At 38.8% G+C, this 16989-nt stretch overlaps 1 protein-coding gene, 1 long non-coding RNA gene and 1 pseudogene across 8 annotated transcripts in view; 2 read left to right on the forward strand and 1 right to left on the reverse strand.

Annotated features, from left to right (window-relative positions):
- The window catches only part of ZNF529 (zinc finger protein 529), a 72395-nt gene extending 66559 nt beyond the window's left edge, over positions 1 to 5836 (forward strand). For all 7 annotated transcript variants that reach the window (XM_059151556.1, XM_059151557.1, XM_059151558.1 and 4 more), the window contains one exon: positions 3970 to 5836. In XM_059151556.1, coding sequence (XP_059007539.1) covers positions 3970 to 5372 — 1403 coding nt within the window. In that variant the 3' untranslated portion in view covers positions 5373 to 5836. The remainder of the gene's footprint in view (positions 1 to 3969) is intronic.
- Positions 1 to 16989, reverse strand: part of LOC131817832 (uncharacterized) — a 69716-nt gene that overhangs the window by 19738 nt on the left and 32989 nt on the right. The window contains exon 2 of the long non-coding RNA XR_009348592.1: positions 3447 to 3564. This is a non-coding gene — a long non-coding RNA (uncharacterized LOC131817832). The remainder of the gene's footprint in view (positions 1 to 3446; positions 3565 to 16989) is intronic.
- On the forward strand, positions 8515 to 11441 carry LOC131817830 (high mobility group protein B1-like; annotated as a pseudogene).

Consider the following 16989-nt stretch of genomic DNA (forward strand, 5'->3'; position numbering starts at 1 on the left):
AAAAAATGTTTTTTAAAGATTTTATCAGTGTTTTCTTCTATCATTCCTTCTGCACTTATTAGTTGCCCTGTTGTTCTGTTACCAGCAAGAGTGTTTATGTTCTTCCTATGATTGTAACTAATTAGTGACTTAAAATGGTGCATCTGAAATTTTCTGATTTTCTCTTGTTTGTGTCTCATTATGGAATTTTTTATTGGATTTTTTTATTGGTTCAGTTTATTTTAGCTCACCAGTCTTAATTCTTGATGCCGAATTGTATGGCTCTTTCTTATGGTGATTTTCGTGTATCTCTGACTCAGTCCTTTTTTTTTTTTTTTTTTTTTAAGATTTTATTTATTTGAGAGAGCACAAGAGTGGGGAGGGTCAGAGGGAGCCTGATGTGGGACTCAAGCCTGGGACTCTGGGAACACGACCTGAGCCAAAGACAGTCAGTCACCCAACCAACTGAGCCACCCAGGCACCCTGACTCAGTACTTTAATCTTAAAATTTATTCTTGCTTTTTGAGACTTTCCCAGGCCCACCTTATACCTTCCCTATCCCAGACCAGACACCTGAATTGGTAAAAAGTGTATTGTTCTGGTCTAAGTTTTGTCGTTTCTGTTGTATTTTTTTAAAAAATCAATACTAGGAGGGCATCTGGTGACTCAGTCATTGAGCATCTGCCTTTGGCTCAGGTCATGATCTCGGGGTCCTGGGATCGAGCCCCAGCATTGGACTCCCTGCTCAGCCGGGAGGCCTACTTCTCCCTCTACCCCTGCTTGTGTTCCCTCTCCCGCTGTGTCTCTGTCAAATAAATAAAATCTTTTTAAAAATATCAATATGAAGTATTAATTTTACTTATTTACTTAACATAGTTTAGTTACACAAAGGTTTTTTCCCCTTTCTTTGATTTTTGTATTGTCAGATGGTGGTCTCCCTTATCTCCTCCCGGTGTTTTGGGTCCGGTTAAAGCATGTCCCCATGTCTTCCATCCTCACACCGCAGTAGTGTGTATATATTCAGATTTCTTGTTTTCTGTCACAATAATCAAGGGCACATGTCCCTTCCCTATGCCACACATCATGACTCAAATCTTTCAGAAGCCCTAGCTTGTTACTTGTTTTACTACCACAACCTGAGCAATAGGCACACTTTTGATTTTTTATTTCATAGGAGGTGTGTCAGTTTTCTGTCTCGCAACTTGGTCTTTTTCAAATTTTTTTTGGCTTCTGGGGTTTCTAATATCTATTTCCCTAGAAAATAATTCACCCTAAGACAACATTTTCAAATTGATTAGCATAGCAGTCTTTTTTTTTTTTTTTTTTTTTAAGATTTTATTTATTTATTTGTCAGAGAGAGAGAAGCGAAAGCAAGCACAGGCAGACAGAGTGGCAGGCAGAGGCAGAGGGAGAAGCAGGCTCCCCGCCAAGCAAGGAGCCCGATGTGGGACTCGATCCCAGGACGCTGGGATCATGACCTGAGCCGAAGGCAGCCGCTTAACCAACTGAGCCACCCAGGCGTCCTAGCATAGCAGTCTTAAAACAGTTTAGAAAATACTTTCTCTGGTAGTTTTCTTTCATCATTTTTTATAATTTTACTTATTTTTATAGGATTTCTAGCTACATCTGCTTCTGTATATATTGAATTCCCCCCTTCACCTTTTCTTAGGTCACTATGTTGTTTCCCATCTTCTTGATTGGGATGTACACATTATGTTAATAAGGAAAAATGAAAATAAGTAAACATTTAAATCCTTACTTTTTGTGTGACTAATGATGACTTCCATAGACTTTAATATGTAATACAGTTGACACTTCAACAGCACAGGTTTGAACTGTGTGGGTCCATTTTCATGTGAATTTTTTGATTAAGATAGTATAATATGTGAATGTATTTTTTCTTTTTTAAAAGACTATATTGATTTGACAGAGCACACAAGCAAGGGGTGCAGCAGGCAGAGGAGAAGAAGCAGGCTCTCCCCAGGCTAGGGAGTCAGACGCAGGCCTTGATCCCACCCTGGGATCATGACTTGAGCCAAAGGCAGGCGCTCAACCAACTGAACGACCCAGGTGCCCTTCTTACATTTTTAACATTTTCTTTTCTTTAGCTTACTTTATTGTATGAGTACAAGTACATAATATATAAGCATATAAAATATGTATTAATCAACTGTTCTTGGAAAGGTTTCCTCTGTCAATAGTAGGCTATTAATAGTTTGGGGTGAGTCAAAAGTTCTATAAGGGTTTTTGAAGGTGCAGGGCATGGGCACCCCAACCCAGTTTTGGGGTCAGCTGCATTTTCAATGTGGTCATTCTCTGAAATTATTGTAATTTCAATTACCTTTCCACATTTGGTGGAAAGTCTTTCATTTTTAGGTAGAAGTACATTTTGATTTACTGATACTGGTGTTCATTTATAATTTTATTATTCTAATCAAATAATGGTTGCATTATTATACCTTTGTTACTTACAACATAATTCAGTCACAGGAAGTTATTTTAGCCCTGTATCATCCAGTGTTTATCATTCATTTTGGATTTTCCTCCGGTTACCTCCTTATCTAATTGCCAGTCTCTAGCCACTGCTCAACAAATTCTTTTTTACAGAGTTCCTTCCATTCTTGCTCACCTGTACCACCTTTTCCATTCTATTAGCTTCTATTCTATTAGCTTCTTCCCTTTTCAGAATTGCATAAGCCTTATGATATGATTTATACCTAGTGTAATATCTAAAATATTCTGAAACCGCCTTGCAGAGTATAACAATGGTTGACTTTGAGTACAGGAAAATGAAAGAGCCTGAAGGAAAGCGCTTATCTGGGAAAGAGCATGAAGGAAACATTTAAATACAGACTAGGATTTCAGTAGGATATATGTGTCACAGTGAAAAAGCTAATGAACAGTAAATAAAATTCTTCATCTTTATTGACATGTTGGGTAAAGAAAATCATGGTTATGCAGGGCAGGAAATTAACAGCAGTGATGGAGACAGTATATGTAAGTAAAGAGTCAATTAGAAAAAAATCGTTCATAAACACTACTCGTGTGTCAATATAGATCACTGCAGTGTAGTGTGAGGGTTGGAAGGCACGGAGACAAGTGACTGTGTTATTCTTATATATATATAACTTTTTTTTTTAAGGTTTTATTTGAGAGAGAGAGACAGAGATAGCGACAGAGCACAAGCTGGGAGGAGAGGGAGAAGCCTCACTGAGCAAGGAGCCTGATGAGGACTTGATCCCAGGATGCTGGGATAAATGTTGAGCCAAGGGAGGACCCTTAACCAACTGAGCCATCCAGATGCCCTTGTACACAATTGTTAAAAATGAAAAATAAATTAAAAAAAAAAAGGTTAGAAAAAGATTAGGTGAAAGGGGATAACGGATTAAGATGAGGTCTTATAAGCACCTTGTTTCCACAGTAAAGTATTTGGATTCTACTGTTAAAAAAAAAAACAAAAAACATACCTGGGGTGCCTGGGTGGCTCAGTCAGGTAAGTGTCCAACACTTGATCTCAGTTCAGGTCTTGATCACAGGGTCATGCATTCAGGTCCTCACTGGGCTCCACGTTGGGCTTGGAGCCTACTTTAAAAAAAAAAAAATTGCTAGTTTGTATAGATTATCAAATTCTGACCTGCATTAGCTTTATCTGTACATGATACTGACTTGTTCTACATCTTTAGATGTTGATCAGTTTACCTGGATTGGTTCCCAAACATTAGCACTCTCAACAAGTTTACTAAGTGATGATCAACACCTAAATGTCAGACCCACTGACTTTATCTGTTTCCCTTATCATAAACGTCATAATTTTACATTATGCTTTCATTATTCTCTGATTTTCTTAAAACTTAATTGAGGTATTTTAATCACTCACTTGTATCACTTGTATTGTTTGTATTCACAGTTTTTCTCCTCTGCATTGCATAAATGTTTCATTTTTATGGCACACAAAAACAAAAATTGTGTTTCTTTTCCCCTCTCTTTCAGATTTGGATTCCAACTATGACAAGAAGTGTTCGTCTACTAGAAAGGACATCACTGAAAACAGTGGGTCTCAGTGCAAAGTAACAGAGAGTAAATTCATTGGTCTTGAGAGCTCCATTTTCAGAAATGACCAGCAAAGCAAAGGCAAGTGTGAAGTACAAAGATCTGAAGTGGGATATTTCAGTCAAATGAAAATCAACTCCAAAAAAGTGCCTGATTACAAGTCTGTTATATCACATCAGACAACTCATGATAGCAAAAACCCCCATGCATATAAGGAATATGGGAAGGTCCTTAGCTGTGACTTAAATTTTGGTGAGTATGAGAGAATACACACTGGTGAGAAAACATATCAATATAATGCATATTGGAAGACCTTTGGCGATGACCCACATACCCTACAACTGAAAATACATAGTGGTATGAAACCTTGTAAATATATGGAATCTGAGAATGCATTTAGTTTTTATGAAGACCTTAGTATACAGAAAATGCATGATGATCAGAAGTGCTATAAATGTAAGAAATATGAAAGGACCATTAGAAGAGTTGAAGAAATGCCTCCACTTCAAGTAATTCATGATGCTGAGAAACCCTATGAATGCACTTTCTGTGGTAAATCCTTTAGAGTTCATACACAACTTACTCGACACCAGAAAATCCATACTGATGAGAAACCTTACAAATGTATGGAATGTGGCAAGGACTTTAGGTTCCATTCACAGCTAACTGAACATCAGAGAATTCATACTGGTGAGAAACCATACAAATGTATACAATGTGAGAAAGTCTTCAGAATTAGTTCACAGCTTATTGAACATCAGAGAATTCATACAGGTGAGAAGCCTTATGCATGTAAAGAATGTGGGAAGACCTTTGGAGTCTGTAGAGAACTTGCTCGACATCAGAGAATTCATACCGGAAAGAAACCCTATGAATGCAAGGCATGTGGAAAGGTCTTTAGAAACAGTTCATCGCTGACTAGACATCAGAGAATTCATACTGGTGAGAAACCCTATAAATGCAAGGAATGTGGGAAAGCTTTTGGAGTAGGCAGTGAACTTACTCGACATCAGAGAATTCACAGTGGTCAGAAACCTTATGAATGTAAAGAGTGTGGAAAGTTCTTTAGACTTACTTCAGCACTTATACAACATCAGAGGATTCACAGTGGTGAAAAACCTTACGAATGTAAGGTGTGTGGGAAGGCTTTCAGACATAGTTCAGCCCTTACTGAGCATCAGAGAATTCATACTGGAGAGAAACCTTATGAATGCAAGGCCTGTGGGAAGGCCTTTAGACACAGTTCCTCCTTTACAAAACATCAGAGAATTCATACTGGTAAGAAACCCTATGAATGTAAGGAATGCGGGAGTGCCTTTAATGTGGGTAAGCACCTTACTTGACATAAAAAAAGAAGTTGTACTGGTGTTTCGTCTTTTGAATGAAAGACATGTACAAAAGCCTTTGCTTCTGAGTTTTACTAGGGAAGTCCATGCATTGTAATAAGAAGTAATCAAGGGGATTATGTTGCTCTTATTGTTTCCAGACTTCCTGGCCACTCTGTTTAGCAGAATTACTCAGTGACAGGTGATGTTTGCTTTTTTTGTTAGATTGCCAAATATTTGTTTTCATTTCTCCTTTTAATATTGGTTAACATTCTGAATATCTATTTAGATAGGATGGTCCCTATTCATTTCTGATAATTAGTGAAACATTTTCCACACCTATTAATTAGAGTCAATTTCACATGAATTTCTTTTCCAGACATGTTTTGTTTATAGTTACATGTTTGTGTTTTCATTCTTTTGTCTATTGTTTTTGGCTTATTAATTTGTAATATTATTCAAATAAATCTTTTGCATTCTAACTTTTTGTTACACATGATGTACTTTTCTTCCTCCAGAGTTAAAACTTCTAGTCACATACTATGTATGTGGTTTTTTAAAAAGATTTTATTTATTTGACAGGCAGAGAGGCAGGTAGAGAGAGAGGGGGAAGCCGGCTCCCCGCTGAGAAGAGAGCCCAATGCGGGGCTCGGTCCTAGGACCCTGAGATCGTGACCCAAGCTGAAGGTAGAGGCTTAACCCACTGAGCCACCTAGGTGCCCCTATGTATGTGGTTTTAAAGTCTTATGGCCCTCCCTGATATTTTTGTAGGTTTTTAATTTTCTGTTGTTTTTAATGTTAGATAAGTAATTTTCTTTCCATTGCCATCAAGTGATTGATTTCTTTTAAAATTTCTGTTTGGGGGGGCGCCTGGGTGGCTCAGTGGATTAAGCCTCTGCCTTCACCTCAGGTCATGATCCCGGGGTCCTGGGATCAAGCTCAGCATCGGGCTCTCTGCTCAGTGGGGAGCCTGCTTCCCCCTCTCTCTCTGCCTGCCTCTTTGCCTACTTGTGATCTTTCTCTCTCCGTTAGGTAGATAAATAAAATCTTTTTTAAAAAAATTCTGTTTTGACGTGACAGACTTAGCTGGCTAACTACCAACCACAACACAATTCCTTTAAAGAGCCTTTTGACCTCTAGGCAGTACCAAAAGGCATCCAAAGGAAAGGGGCACTTACAAATGTCTTAGTAAATTTTACAAAAGATTTATATCTGTCTCTTAAGATTTATAAAGGAGGAGAAAATCTACAACTATTGTAATGATTATAAACTTAGTCAAACTTAAATTTGGAGGGTCTACAACTCTATTATTACCATGGCTTCAATTGGGTTTTGTATATTTATACTTTTTGTTCCCTGTTAGTGTTGGCTTGCTGGGTTGTGGCAACTTAACAATCAATAGAACTTCGATTTTAGAAAGGAAAGGAAAAACAAAAGAAAAAAATTAGTGAACAGAGATAAAATTGCAATTCTTTTTTTTTTTTAAAGACTTCATTCATTTATTTGACAGAGAGAGATCACAGTAGACAGAGAGGCAGGCAGAGAGAGAGAGAGAGGGAAGCGGGCTCTCTGCTGAGCAGAGAGCCCGATGCGGGACTCAATCCCAGGACCCTGAGATCACGACCCGAGCCGGAGGCAGCGGCTCAACCCACTGAGCCACCCAGGTGCCCCTAAAATTGCAATTCTTAATTGTCCATCATCTCTTTCTTTAGTCAGGAGAGTTGACCTGGTTATGCAATTAATGTTAATTATGAGCCACTGGTTATCAGATGTTTTTTAAGAAAATTTACCTAGTGTTAGATACAGTTATGTCACCATTAGGGGATTTTAGTTTTTCAAACTGGTCTTCCCCAGAATTTTTGCATGACCCAGCAATAATCTTACTGGATATATTGAATTGTTTTGCTTTAAATATTCCTAATTAGTATTTTATTTTAATTATCAATTTTTAAAAATATACACTTAGGGGTGCCTGGATGGCTCAGTTAGTTAAGCATCTATGTGCCTTTGGCTCAAGTCATGATCTCAGGGTCCTGGGATTGGGTTCCTTGCTCAGTGGGGAATCTGCTTCTCCTTCTTCCCAGTGCTTTCTCTCTTGCTTACCCATTCATTCTCAAGTAAATAAAATATTTAAACTATATGTATACATAGATATAGATGTATACACACACATAGATACACATATGTACACACACACATATACATGTATACATAAAGTGGGTGTATACACATACATACACACACATTTGGTAGATGTATCATGCTACAAAATAATAAGTCTCTGTTGTTAATCATTTTATTAGGATATATGCTACTTAATGTCTTTTAAAAAAAAGAGTTGAACTATTAAATGATTAAAAAAAAAATTTACTGGGGCGCCTGGGTGGCTCAGTGGGTTAAGCCGCTGCCTTTGGCTCAGGTCATGATCTCAGAGTCCTGGGATCGAGTCCCGCATCAGGCTCTCTGCTCAGCGGAGAGCCTGCTTCCCTCTCTCTCTCTCTCTGCCTGCCTCTCCGTCTACTTGTGATTTCTCTCTGTCAAATAAATAAATAAATAAAATCTTAAAAAAAAAAAAATTTACGGGACGCCTGGGTGGCTCAGTGGGTTAAGCCGCTGCCTTCGGCTCAGGTCATGACCTCAGGGTCCTGGGATCGAGCCCCGCATCGGGCTCTCTGCTCAGCAGGGAGCCTGCTTCCCTCTCTCTCTCTCTCTGCCTGCCTCTCCATCTACTTGTGATTTCTCTCTGTAAAATAAATAAATAAAATCTTTAAAAAAAAAAAAAAAATTTACTCATGAGAGACAGAGAGAGGCAAAGGGGAAGCAGGCTCCACCATGGAGCAGAGAGCCCAATGTGGGACTCAATCCAAGGACCCTAGGTTCATGACCTGAGCTAAGGGTAGATGCTTAACGGACTGAGCCACCCAGGCACCAGTTCAACTCTATTTTATTACAATCCTGTTTACTGGGCTATATAATGTGATCACACTGCTGATTTGCTCTTTGATCCCATTTTATTTGGTTATTCTGAGTTACCATCAATGCTGATTTCTTTCTCTCTTATTGTTAATACTTTAGAACTCCTTGCCTTACACGCTTTTGTGTATTTTATAATTTTCCTTTTCTCTGACCTGAACAAATTACATATATATATATATATATATATATATATATATATATATACATACTTAAAAATTGAAACAAAATAACCATGTACCTTGGCACTTACTTTTTGAAATGATTAAATAAGTAAATGAAAATTCGATAAATACAAGATATCCTTATTATGTCTTATTTGTAATTACAGCTATATTTTGGTCACATTACATTAACATTTTTCTTTGGACTTTGTTAAGAACCCCTGTCATTTCACAGAGTACTGATTCAATAAACCATAATGTAATTATTGCTATTAACTTTTTTTTTGCTACTTCTCTCGGTGCTCAAATTGTTAAAACTTCATTCCTTTCCATTTTCATGTGGTACTTTATCCTTTCCACATTCTCCCTAGTCTACATACAAGTTTTTGGTTTTTTCCCCCCCAAATACAAGAGAATGTTCCACCGACTATCTTGTTTTTTGTTGCAGTGAACCCTGAAATTAGCTTCCAATAATGGAATCCTTTTTCCGCTTAGTGGTGAAGAATTCTAATTAACAGATGTAAAAGGAATGAGGAAGATAGGAAAACACTGTAATAATAGTAATAATTACATACAAAATTCGTTGATGGATACTAAAACATAAAGGCAAAAGTTCAAAGAGAAACAAGCCATTAGAATTACATCAAAGTATCTATCCCAAATATATATATTGGAATATATGATATATTACAAGGAGAACATTCCATATAACCACCTTTTTGAAATGATCACCAGTAGTAAGACATGGGCGTATATAGTACCCAGAGTGAGGCACTAAGAAGGGCTTACCGTGGGAGGAGTAGTCTGACTTAAGAAAGAAAGAAAAAAAAAGACCCGCTGGAGCAAGTGAGAGCCAGACAGGCACTGGGTGACTCTGTGCCTCACTGAGGAAAGTAAACATGGGCAAAGGAGATCCTAAGAGGCAAAACATCATCATATGCATTCTTTGTGCCAGCTTGCCAAGAGGAGCACAAAAAGAAGCACCCAGATGCTGCAGTCAGCTTCTCAAAGTTTTCTAAGAAGCCCTCAGAAAGGTGGAAGAGAAAGGAAAATTTGAAGAGATGGCAAAGGCGGACAAGGCCTATTATGAAAGAGAAATGAAACAAGAAGTTCAAGGATCCCAATGCACCCAAGAGGCCTCCATCGGCCTTTTCTTGTTTTGTTCTGAGGACCGCCCCAAATGAAAGGAGAACATCCCGGCCTATCCGGTGGTGATGCTGCAAAGAAACTGGGAGAGATGTGGAACGATGCTGCTGCAGAGTACGAGCGGCCTTATGACAAGAAGGCTGCTAAGCTGAAGGAAAAACATGAAAAGGACATCGCTGCATACCGAGCTAAAGGAAAGTCTGATGCGGCAAAGAAGGGAATTGTCCAAGCTGAAAAGAGCAAGAAAAAGAAGGAAGATGAGGAGGAGGAGGGGGCAGATGAAGATGATGAGGAGGAGGAGGAAGGCGGCTCTAGCAGGTTTTTTGGTCTATAAAGCATTTAACCCACCTATATGCAACTCAGTCTTTAAAAAAAAATTTTAACGTAGGCTGTGTAAGATTTGTTTTTAAACTGTATGGTGTCTTTTTTTAATATAGTTAACACACCACCAAATGTGTCTTTAGATAGCCCTGTCCTGGCGGTGTTTTTAATAGCCACTAACCTTGCCTGGTATAGTATGGGGGTTGTAAATTGGCATGGAAACTTAAAGCAGGTTCTTGTTGGTGCACTATTTGTTAATAACAAATTAGTTATATACGGGGATGGTAGTTTTTCGTCTTCAGTTGTCTCTGATGCAGCTTCTACAAAATAATTATTGTTCTGTTAACTGAACACTACTTTAATTAAAAAAAAAGTTGCAGCTGTTTTGTTGACATTCTGAATGCTTCTAAGTAAATACGATTTTTTTTAAAGATTTTATTTATTTATTTGACAGAGATCACAGGTAGGCAGAGAGGCAGGCAGAGAGAGAGGAAAGGAAGCAGGCTCCCCACTGAGCAGAGAGCCCGAAGTGGGGTTCAATCCCAGGACCCTGGGATTATGACCCAAGCCAAAGGCAGAGGCCTTAACGCACTGAGCCACCCAGGTGCCCCAGTAAATACAGTTTTTTAATTAGTTAAAAAAAAAAAAAAAAGCGGTGGGGGGGGTGCCTGCATGGCTCAGTTGGTTAAGCAACTGTCTTCAGCTCAGGTCATTATCCTGGAGTCCTGGGATCAAGTCCCACATCAGGCTCCCTGCCTAGCAACGAGTCTGCTTCTCCCTCTGACCCTCCCCGCCTCTCGTGTTCTCTCTCTCAAATAAATAAAATCTTAAAAAAAAAAAAAAAAAAAAAGCATAACCATAATGTAATCATGAGGAAACTTCAGATAAACTGAAAAACTGAAAATGAAGAATTTTCTATATAATAACTTACCCAGTACTTCAGAAATCCATGACCTTTCAAGGTCATAAGTGGCAAGGGTAGAATGAAAAACTCCCAAAAGCCTGGAAGAGACTGAGGATATTTGACAACTAAATACAATGCAGGAATTTGGATTTGATCTTTGGGACATTACTGGAGAAGGTTTGGTGAAATTAAAATAAAGCTGGTACTTTAGGACCGCCTGGATGGCTCAGTCAGTTAAGCGCCCAACTCTTGATTTCAGTTCAGGTCATAATCTCTGTCATGGAGCTGAATCTCGCTTTGGATTCTGTGCTTAGCACAGAGTTTGTCCATCCCTCTCCTTCCGTTCTTCCCCTCCACTCTCTATCTTTAAAATAAATAAAATCTTGGGGCACCTGGGTGGCTCAGTCATTAAGTGTCTGACTTTAGGCTCAGGTCATGATCCCAGGGTCCTGGGATGGAGTGCCGCATTGGGTTCCCTCCTCAGTGGGAAGCCTGCTTCTCCCTCTCCCACTCATACTGGTGGTGTTCCCACTGTCACTGTCTCTGTCAAATAAATAAGATCTTTAAAATAAAATGAAATAAATAAAATCTTTAAAAAAAAAGCCAGTATTTAATTTGACAACACTATGCCAATGTTAATGTCCTTGTTTTGATCACTATATTATAGTAATGTAATATGTTAATATTATGTAAACTTGGAGAAGAATGTATGGAATTTTTGTGTTCCTGACAATTTTTCTTTAAGAACAGAATTTAAAAAAAAAATGCTGTTTGCAGTCAAAATGGGAGAATAGACTGGATTTACCTTCCTGCCCAAAGTAACACAGATAAAATACAAGCAGCAACTGTTTTCAGATACTGAACAATGGACAGCAGAAACACCTAACCAAGTGTAAACTAATGTGATATCTATATTTTTGACTCTACTTACTTCCTAGTAGACATTTCCACATCTCAGCATAGGAAGGAGGAATACAGGGGGAGCATCGTGATACCAAGATGGAGATGAGAGCCCAGGGAGGCACAGAAAGCCAGTTTGCAGGCCTGACTACTAGAGCAAGTCTTGATCAGTGCATGGAGGTAACCACCTGAAGCCAGCAAAAGAAATGCTTAGAAAAAGCACAGGTAACCCTTGGGAGCTCACACAGCCAGGAATAGTTTGTGTCCCCGTCATCCAGAGCAATAAATTCCATGATATAAAGGGCACTGGTTAGATTACTTGAAAAGTTATTGCCTCAATAGAGAAGCAAGTTAGTACTGAAGGCTCTCTGGTCCCACCTAATAAAGTTTAAAGACAATCTTTTTTTTTTTTTTTAAAGATTTTATTTATTAATTTGACAGAGAGAAATCACAAGTAGACAGAGAGGCAGCCCGAGAGAGAGAGAGAGAGAGAGAGAGAGAGAAGCAGGCTCCCTGCTGAGCAGAGAGCCCGATGCGGGACTCGATCCCAGGACCCTGAGATCATGACCTGAGCCGAAGGCAGAGGCTTAACCCACTGAGCCACCCAGGTGCCCCTAAAGACAATCTTAAATAGGAAAAAACTGTTACCAGGTAACATAGTTATATTGCAGAATAAAGCTTCAGTGTATTTCTAGAACCAAAAAAATACCAAGGACAGCAAATTTTATGATGTATGACTGGTAGGAAACAAAACAGGAATGTAAAATTGCAGGAATACATGAGTACAATAAGGAAAATCAATAGAATTTTTTTTTTAACTCAGAAAAGTTTTGTTTCTTTTAAGGACAATTAAACAACATCCAAGGCCTTCATTTACAGATGCAAACCAAAGTGGCCATTTAAAGCATTAGCTATTGAGGTACAATACATAACATGGGTGTGGGGGGGATGCTTCGCCATCTGAGGCTTATACCAAACCTTGCTCGCTCAACAGCTGGGCTCTGCTAGAGTCTGGGTGTGGCAGGGGTGTGAGGGGAAGAGTTTATCTGCAGAAATCACAAAATGATTTTATATTTGATTTGCTAGATTTTATATTTGGCAATCGATACTGTCACTACAACCGTCTATTTCACATGCCCAACAAGGAAGAAGAAATTATGTTAAGAAGTGGACAATATTAAAAAGGCCTAAACAAAATTCAAGAGGTTAAAAAATATCCAAGATTGAAAAATACAGTCAACGACATAGAGTAGACACTACGAAAAAATAGTAAGCTTGAGAACACAGCATCAAAAACTACAAGTTGAAACAGAAAATCAGACTTAAGTAAATTGGTTAACAAAACTATGGAATAATTGCAGTCAACCTCTTTATTGTAATTGGGGTCTCTGGAAGAGAGCAAATAGAATGAGCAGGACCAAAAAAGAAATTTAAAGAAATTTTCCAAATTTGGTGAAAACTATAAACCCGCACACCCAGGAAGTTCAACTCATTCAAGCAAATCACAATAAAGCAATCACAACCAAATGGATTAAAATCAGTAATAACAAGAATCTTTTTTTTTCTTTTAAAGATTTTATGTATATTTGACAGACAAGATGGGGGAGTAAGAGAGGGAGAAGCGGGCTCCCTGTGAGGCTTCATCCCAGGACCCCAGGATCATGACCTGAGCCAAAGGCAGACACATTGACTGAGTCACCCAGGTGCTGCCATAACAGAAGAATCTTAACATCAGGAGGAAAAAAACCCCAAAAATCCTATGTGCAAAAGAATAAAGATAGCCCAAAGCATTCTGAAGATGGAGTCAACATATTTTGCCCCATTCCTCCCCACTTACTAGACAAAGTCCATGAGGATAAGTACATGAAACAAACATAAGAAGAATCTGAAACAGAACTGGGGGCAAACTGGTTATGGACTTTAGGACTCAAGGAACAACCCAGCCCAGTGGTAACTTCCTTGGAGGAGAGTTGGGTTTTGTTTTTGTTTTTTGGCTTCAGACCTAATTACCAGAGAACACTGCAAATTAGTAAGGTCACCAGATGTAAATAATTACCAAAAAAACCAAATCCCGCCCTAATAACAAGAAAACAAAAAACATCCATGATATGCCTGTTTTCCTCAGACAAGGGTTGAAAAGGTTGTGGCCTCCAGAACAAAAAGCCCTTTTGACGATGCCAACTCTGTGTTACCTGAATGGTACAAAGAGAAATGCTCCCTATCTCCCACACCGTCCTGCACACCAACCAGGAGCACCACTCCCTTGCCGGTAAGTTATCTGTCAGTGCTATCATCCCAGCCCAGGAATAAAGACGCATTGTCCCTTCTCCCCAACAATAGGTACATTGAGTTGCTGTATGAGCAGAAACCCGGCTGCCAATCCTGGCACATCAATAATGTGGACCCTACAAAGATGTGAGTGGAACACTGACATCATAGCCCAGAAATAAAACCCACCTCATCATCTCCTGGTGGACAGGTGCACTGGGAAGGTGTGAGTGTGATTAGGGCCTTGACTATCCTTGTGACCTGGCATTTATTAGCTGGTGTTCCACCTTCTACTAGTTGACAGGCATCCGAAGAGGCAGTGTATAATCAGACACTACCGCCCTTAACACAGCAGGAACAAAGGCCTTTTCCCCTTCCACCAAGCGGTGGCCTCCACAAACTGCGTGTGTGGAATAGAGCCATGACTAAATTCCAGCTCACCAAGTAACATCTACCTAGAAACCAGAATGTCATAAGACCAAATTATCAGAGTACAATCAAAACTAACTCATCCTAGCAAGAATGAGGAATATTCAACGTAAATGAGAAAAGACCACCAAAAAACACTAACAAGATGTACAAACATGTTAGAATTATCTTACAAGTATTTTAAAGCTACTATCATAAAAATGCTTCAGTGACAAAGAATGCACCTAAAAACATAGTTACAAAATACATGAAGTAACAACTGACAATTTAACAGTACTAAGAACATTCAAACCACTTTCAATAATGGCTAGAAGAACTAGGAAGATGTTCAACAAAAAGCAGAAGACATGAACAAGACTATAAACCGCCCAGATCAAAGATTTCAATAAAAACGCTAATCTATAATAGCAAAATACACATTCTTCTCAAGTACACAACACATTCTCCAGGATAGAATACATCTTAGAACATGTCTTAGGCCATGTCTCAATAAGATTACAGAAATAAAAATCATACAAAGTATATTCTAATAATGAATTAGAAGTCAATAACAAAAATGTGAAAAAAATCAAATATTACAACTATGTGGAATGTATACAACTTACTTTTTAAGAAGATTTATTTATTTTGGGGGCACCTGGGTGGCTCAGAGGGTTAGGCCTCTGCCTTCAGCTCAGATCATGGTCTCAGGGTCCTGGGATCAAACTACACATTGGGCTCTCTGCTTAGCCGGGAGCCTGCTTCCCCCTTTCTCTCTGCCTGCTGCTCTGCCTACTTGTGATCTCTGTGTGTCAAATAAATGAATAAAATCTTAAAAAAAAATTATTTTAGAGAGCACTGGGGGAGGTGCAGAGGGAGAGCGAGACTCCCAAGCAAATTCCCCACCGAGTGCGGAGCAAGAGCAGGGCTTGATCCCACAACCCTGAGATCATGACCTGGGCCAAAATCAAGAGTCAGATGCTTAGCTGACTGAGCCACTTAGGTGCCCCTACAACTCACTCTTAACTAACTAAAATGTCAAAGAAAAAATTATGAGGAAAATTAGAAAACTTTCAGATGAATGAAAGTGAACATAAGAGATACATATAAAACATTACAAAAAAGGTATATTTAGACCTGTAACTGCCAATATTTTTAAAAGATCTCAAAGGAGGGGCGCCTGGATGGCTCAGTGGGTTAAGCCTCTACCTTCAGCTCAAGTCATGATCTCAAGGTTCTGGGGTCGAGTCCCGCATCGGGCTCTCTGCTTAGCAGGGAACCTGCTTCCGCCTCTTTCTCTCTCTGCTTGCCTCTCTGCCTACTTGTGATCTCTGTCAAATAAATAAAATCTTTAAAAAAAAATCTCAAAAGAATAACCTTATTTTGTACCTTAAGAAACTAAGGAGAAAAACTTGATACAAAAGGAATTAAAGAAATAAAGAATAGGTGAAAAATAAATGAGAGAATAGGAACACAAAATAGAGAACATATATAAAACAAAACTATGTTTCTTTAAAAGATCAACAAAATTAGAAATGTTTATCTGAAATGATCATGAAAATAAAAAAGGAAAAGGTTAAAACTACTAAAATCCATAATGAAAAAGTGTCTGACTACTCACATCACAGAAATTAGAAGTATTATAAAAAAAATGCTATGAAGGGGCGCCTGGGTGGCTCAGTGGGTTAAAGCCTCTGCCTTCAGCTCAGGTCATGATCCCGGGGTCCTGGGATTGAGCCCCACGTCAGGCTCTATGCTCAGCAGGGAGCCTGCTTCCTCCTCTCTCTCTGCCTGCCTCTCTGCCTACTTGTGATCTCTGTCTGTCAAATAAAATCTTTTTTAAAAAAATGCTATGAACTGTATGAAAGCATATTAGATAACTTAGATTAAACAAAGTCTTAAAAAGTCAAAATTAGGGCGCCTGGGTGGCTCAGTTGGTTGGGTGACTGCTTTCAGCTCAGGTCATGATCCTGGAGTCCCGGGATCGAGTCCCGCATCGGGCTCCCAGCTCCATGGGGAGTCTGCTTCTCTCTCTAACCTTCTCCTCGCTCATACTCTCTCTCACTGTCTCTCTCTCAAATAAAGAAATAAAATATTTTTTAAAAAGTCAAAATTAGCAAAACACACACAAAAAGAAAGATAACCTATGTCTGTACCTGTTAAAGAAACTGAATCCCTAACAACCTAAAACAGAAAGCATCAGACACAGATGGTTTCATCTGGTGAATTCTACCCACCATTTAAATAGGAAGTAATAATAATACTCTACAATATCTTCCAGAAAATAGAACAAGAGTTCCTAACTCATTTTATGAGGCTAACAATACCTTACTACCAAAATTACCTAAAGACATTATAAGAAAGAAAAATTACAAAGTAGTATCTCTCGTGAACATAAAAGCAAACATCCTCAACAAAACATTACCAAATGTAACAATGTATAGAATTATACAACACAACCAACTGAGAAGATTTCTCCTACACATGCAAAGCTATCTCAGCACTGCGAAATCAAGTAATGTGATCCATTACACGTCAACAGGCTAAAGGA

Source organism: Mustela lutreola, chromosome 16 (genome assembly GCF_030435805.1).
Source record: "Mustela lutreola isolate mMusLut2 chromosome 16, mMusLut2.pri, whole genome shotgun sequence".
Taxonomy (NCBI): domain Eukaryota; kingdom Metazoa; phylum Chordata; class Mammalia; order Carnivora; family Mustelidae; genus Mustela; species Mustela lutreola.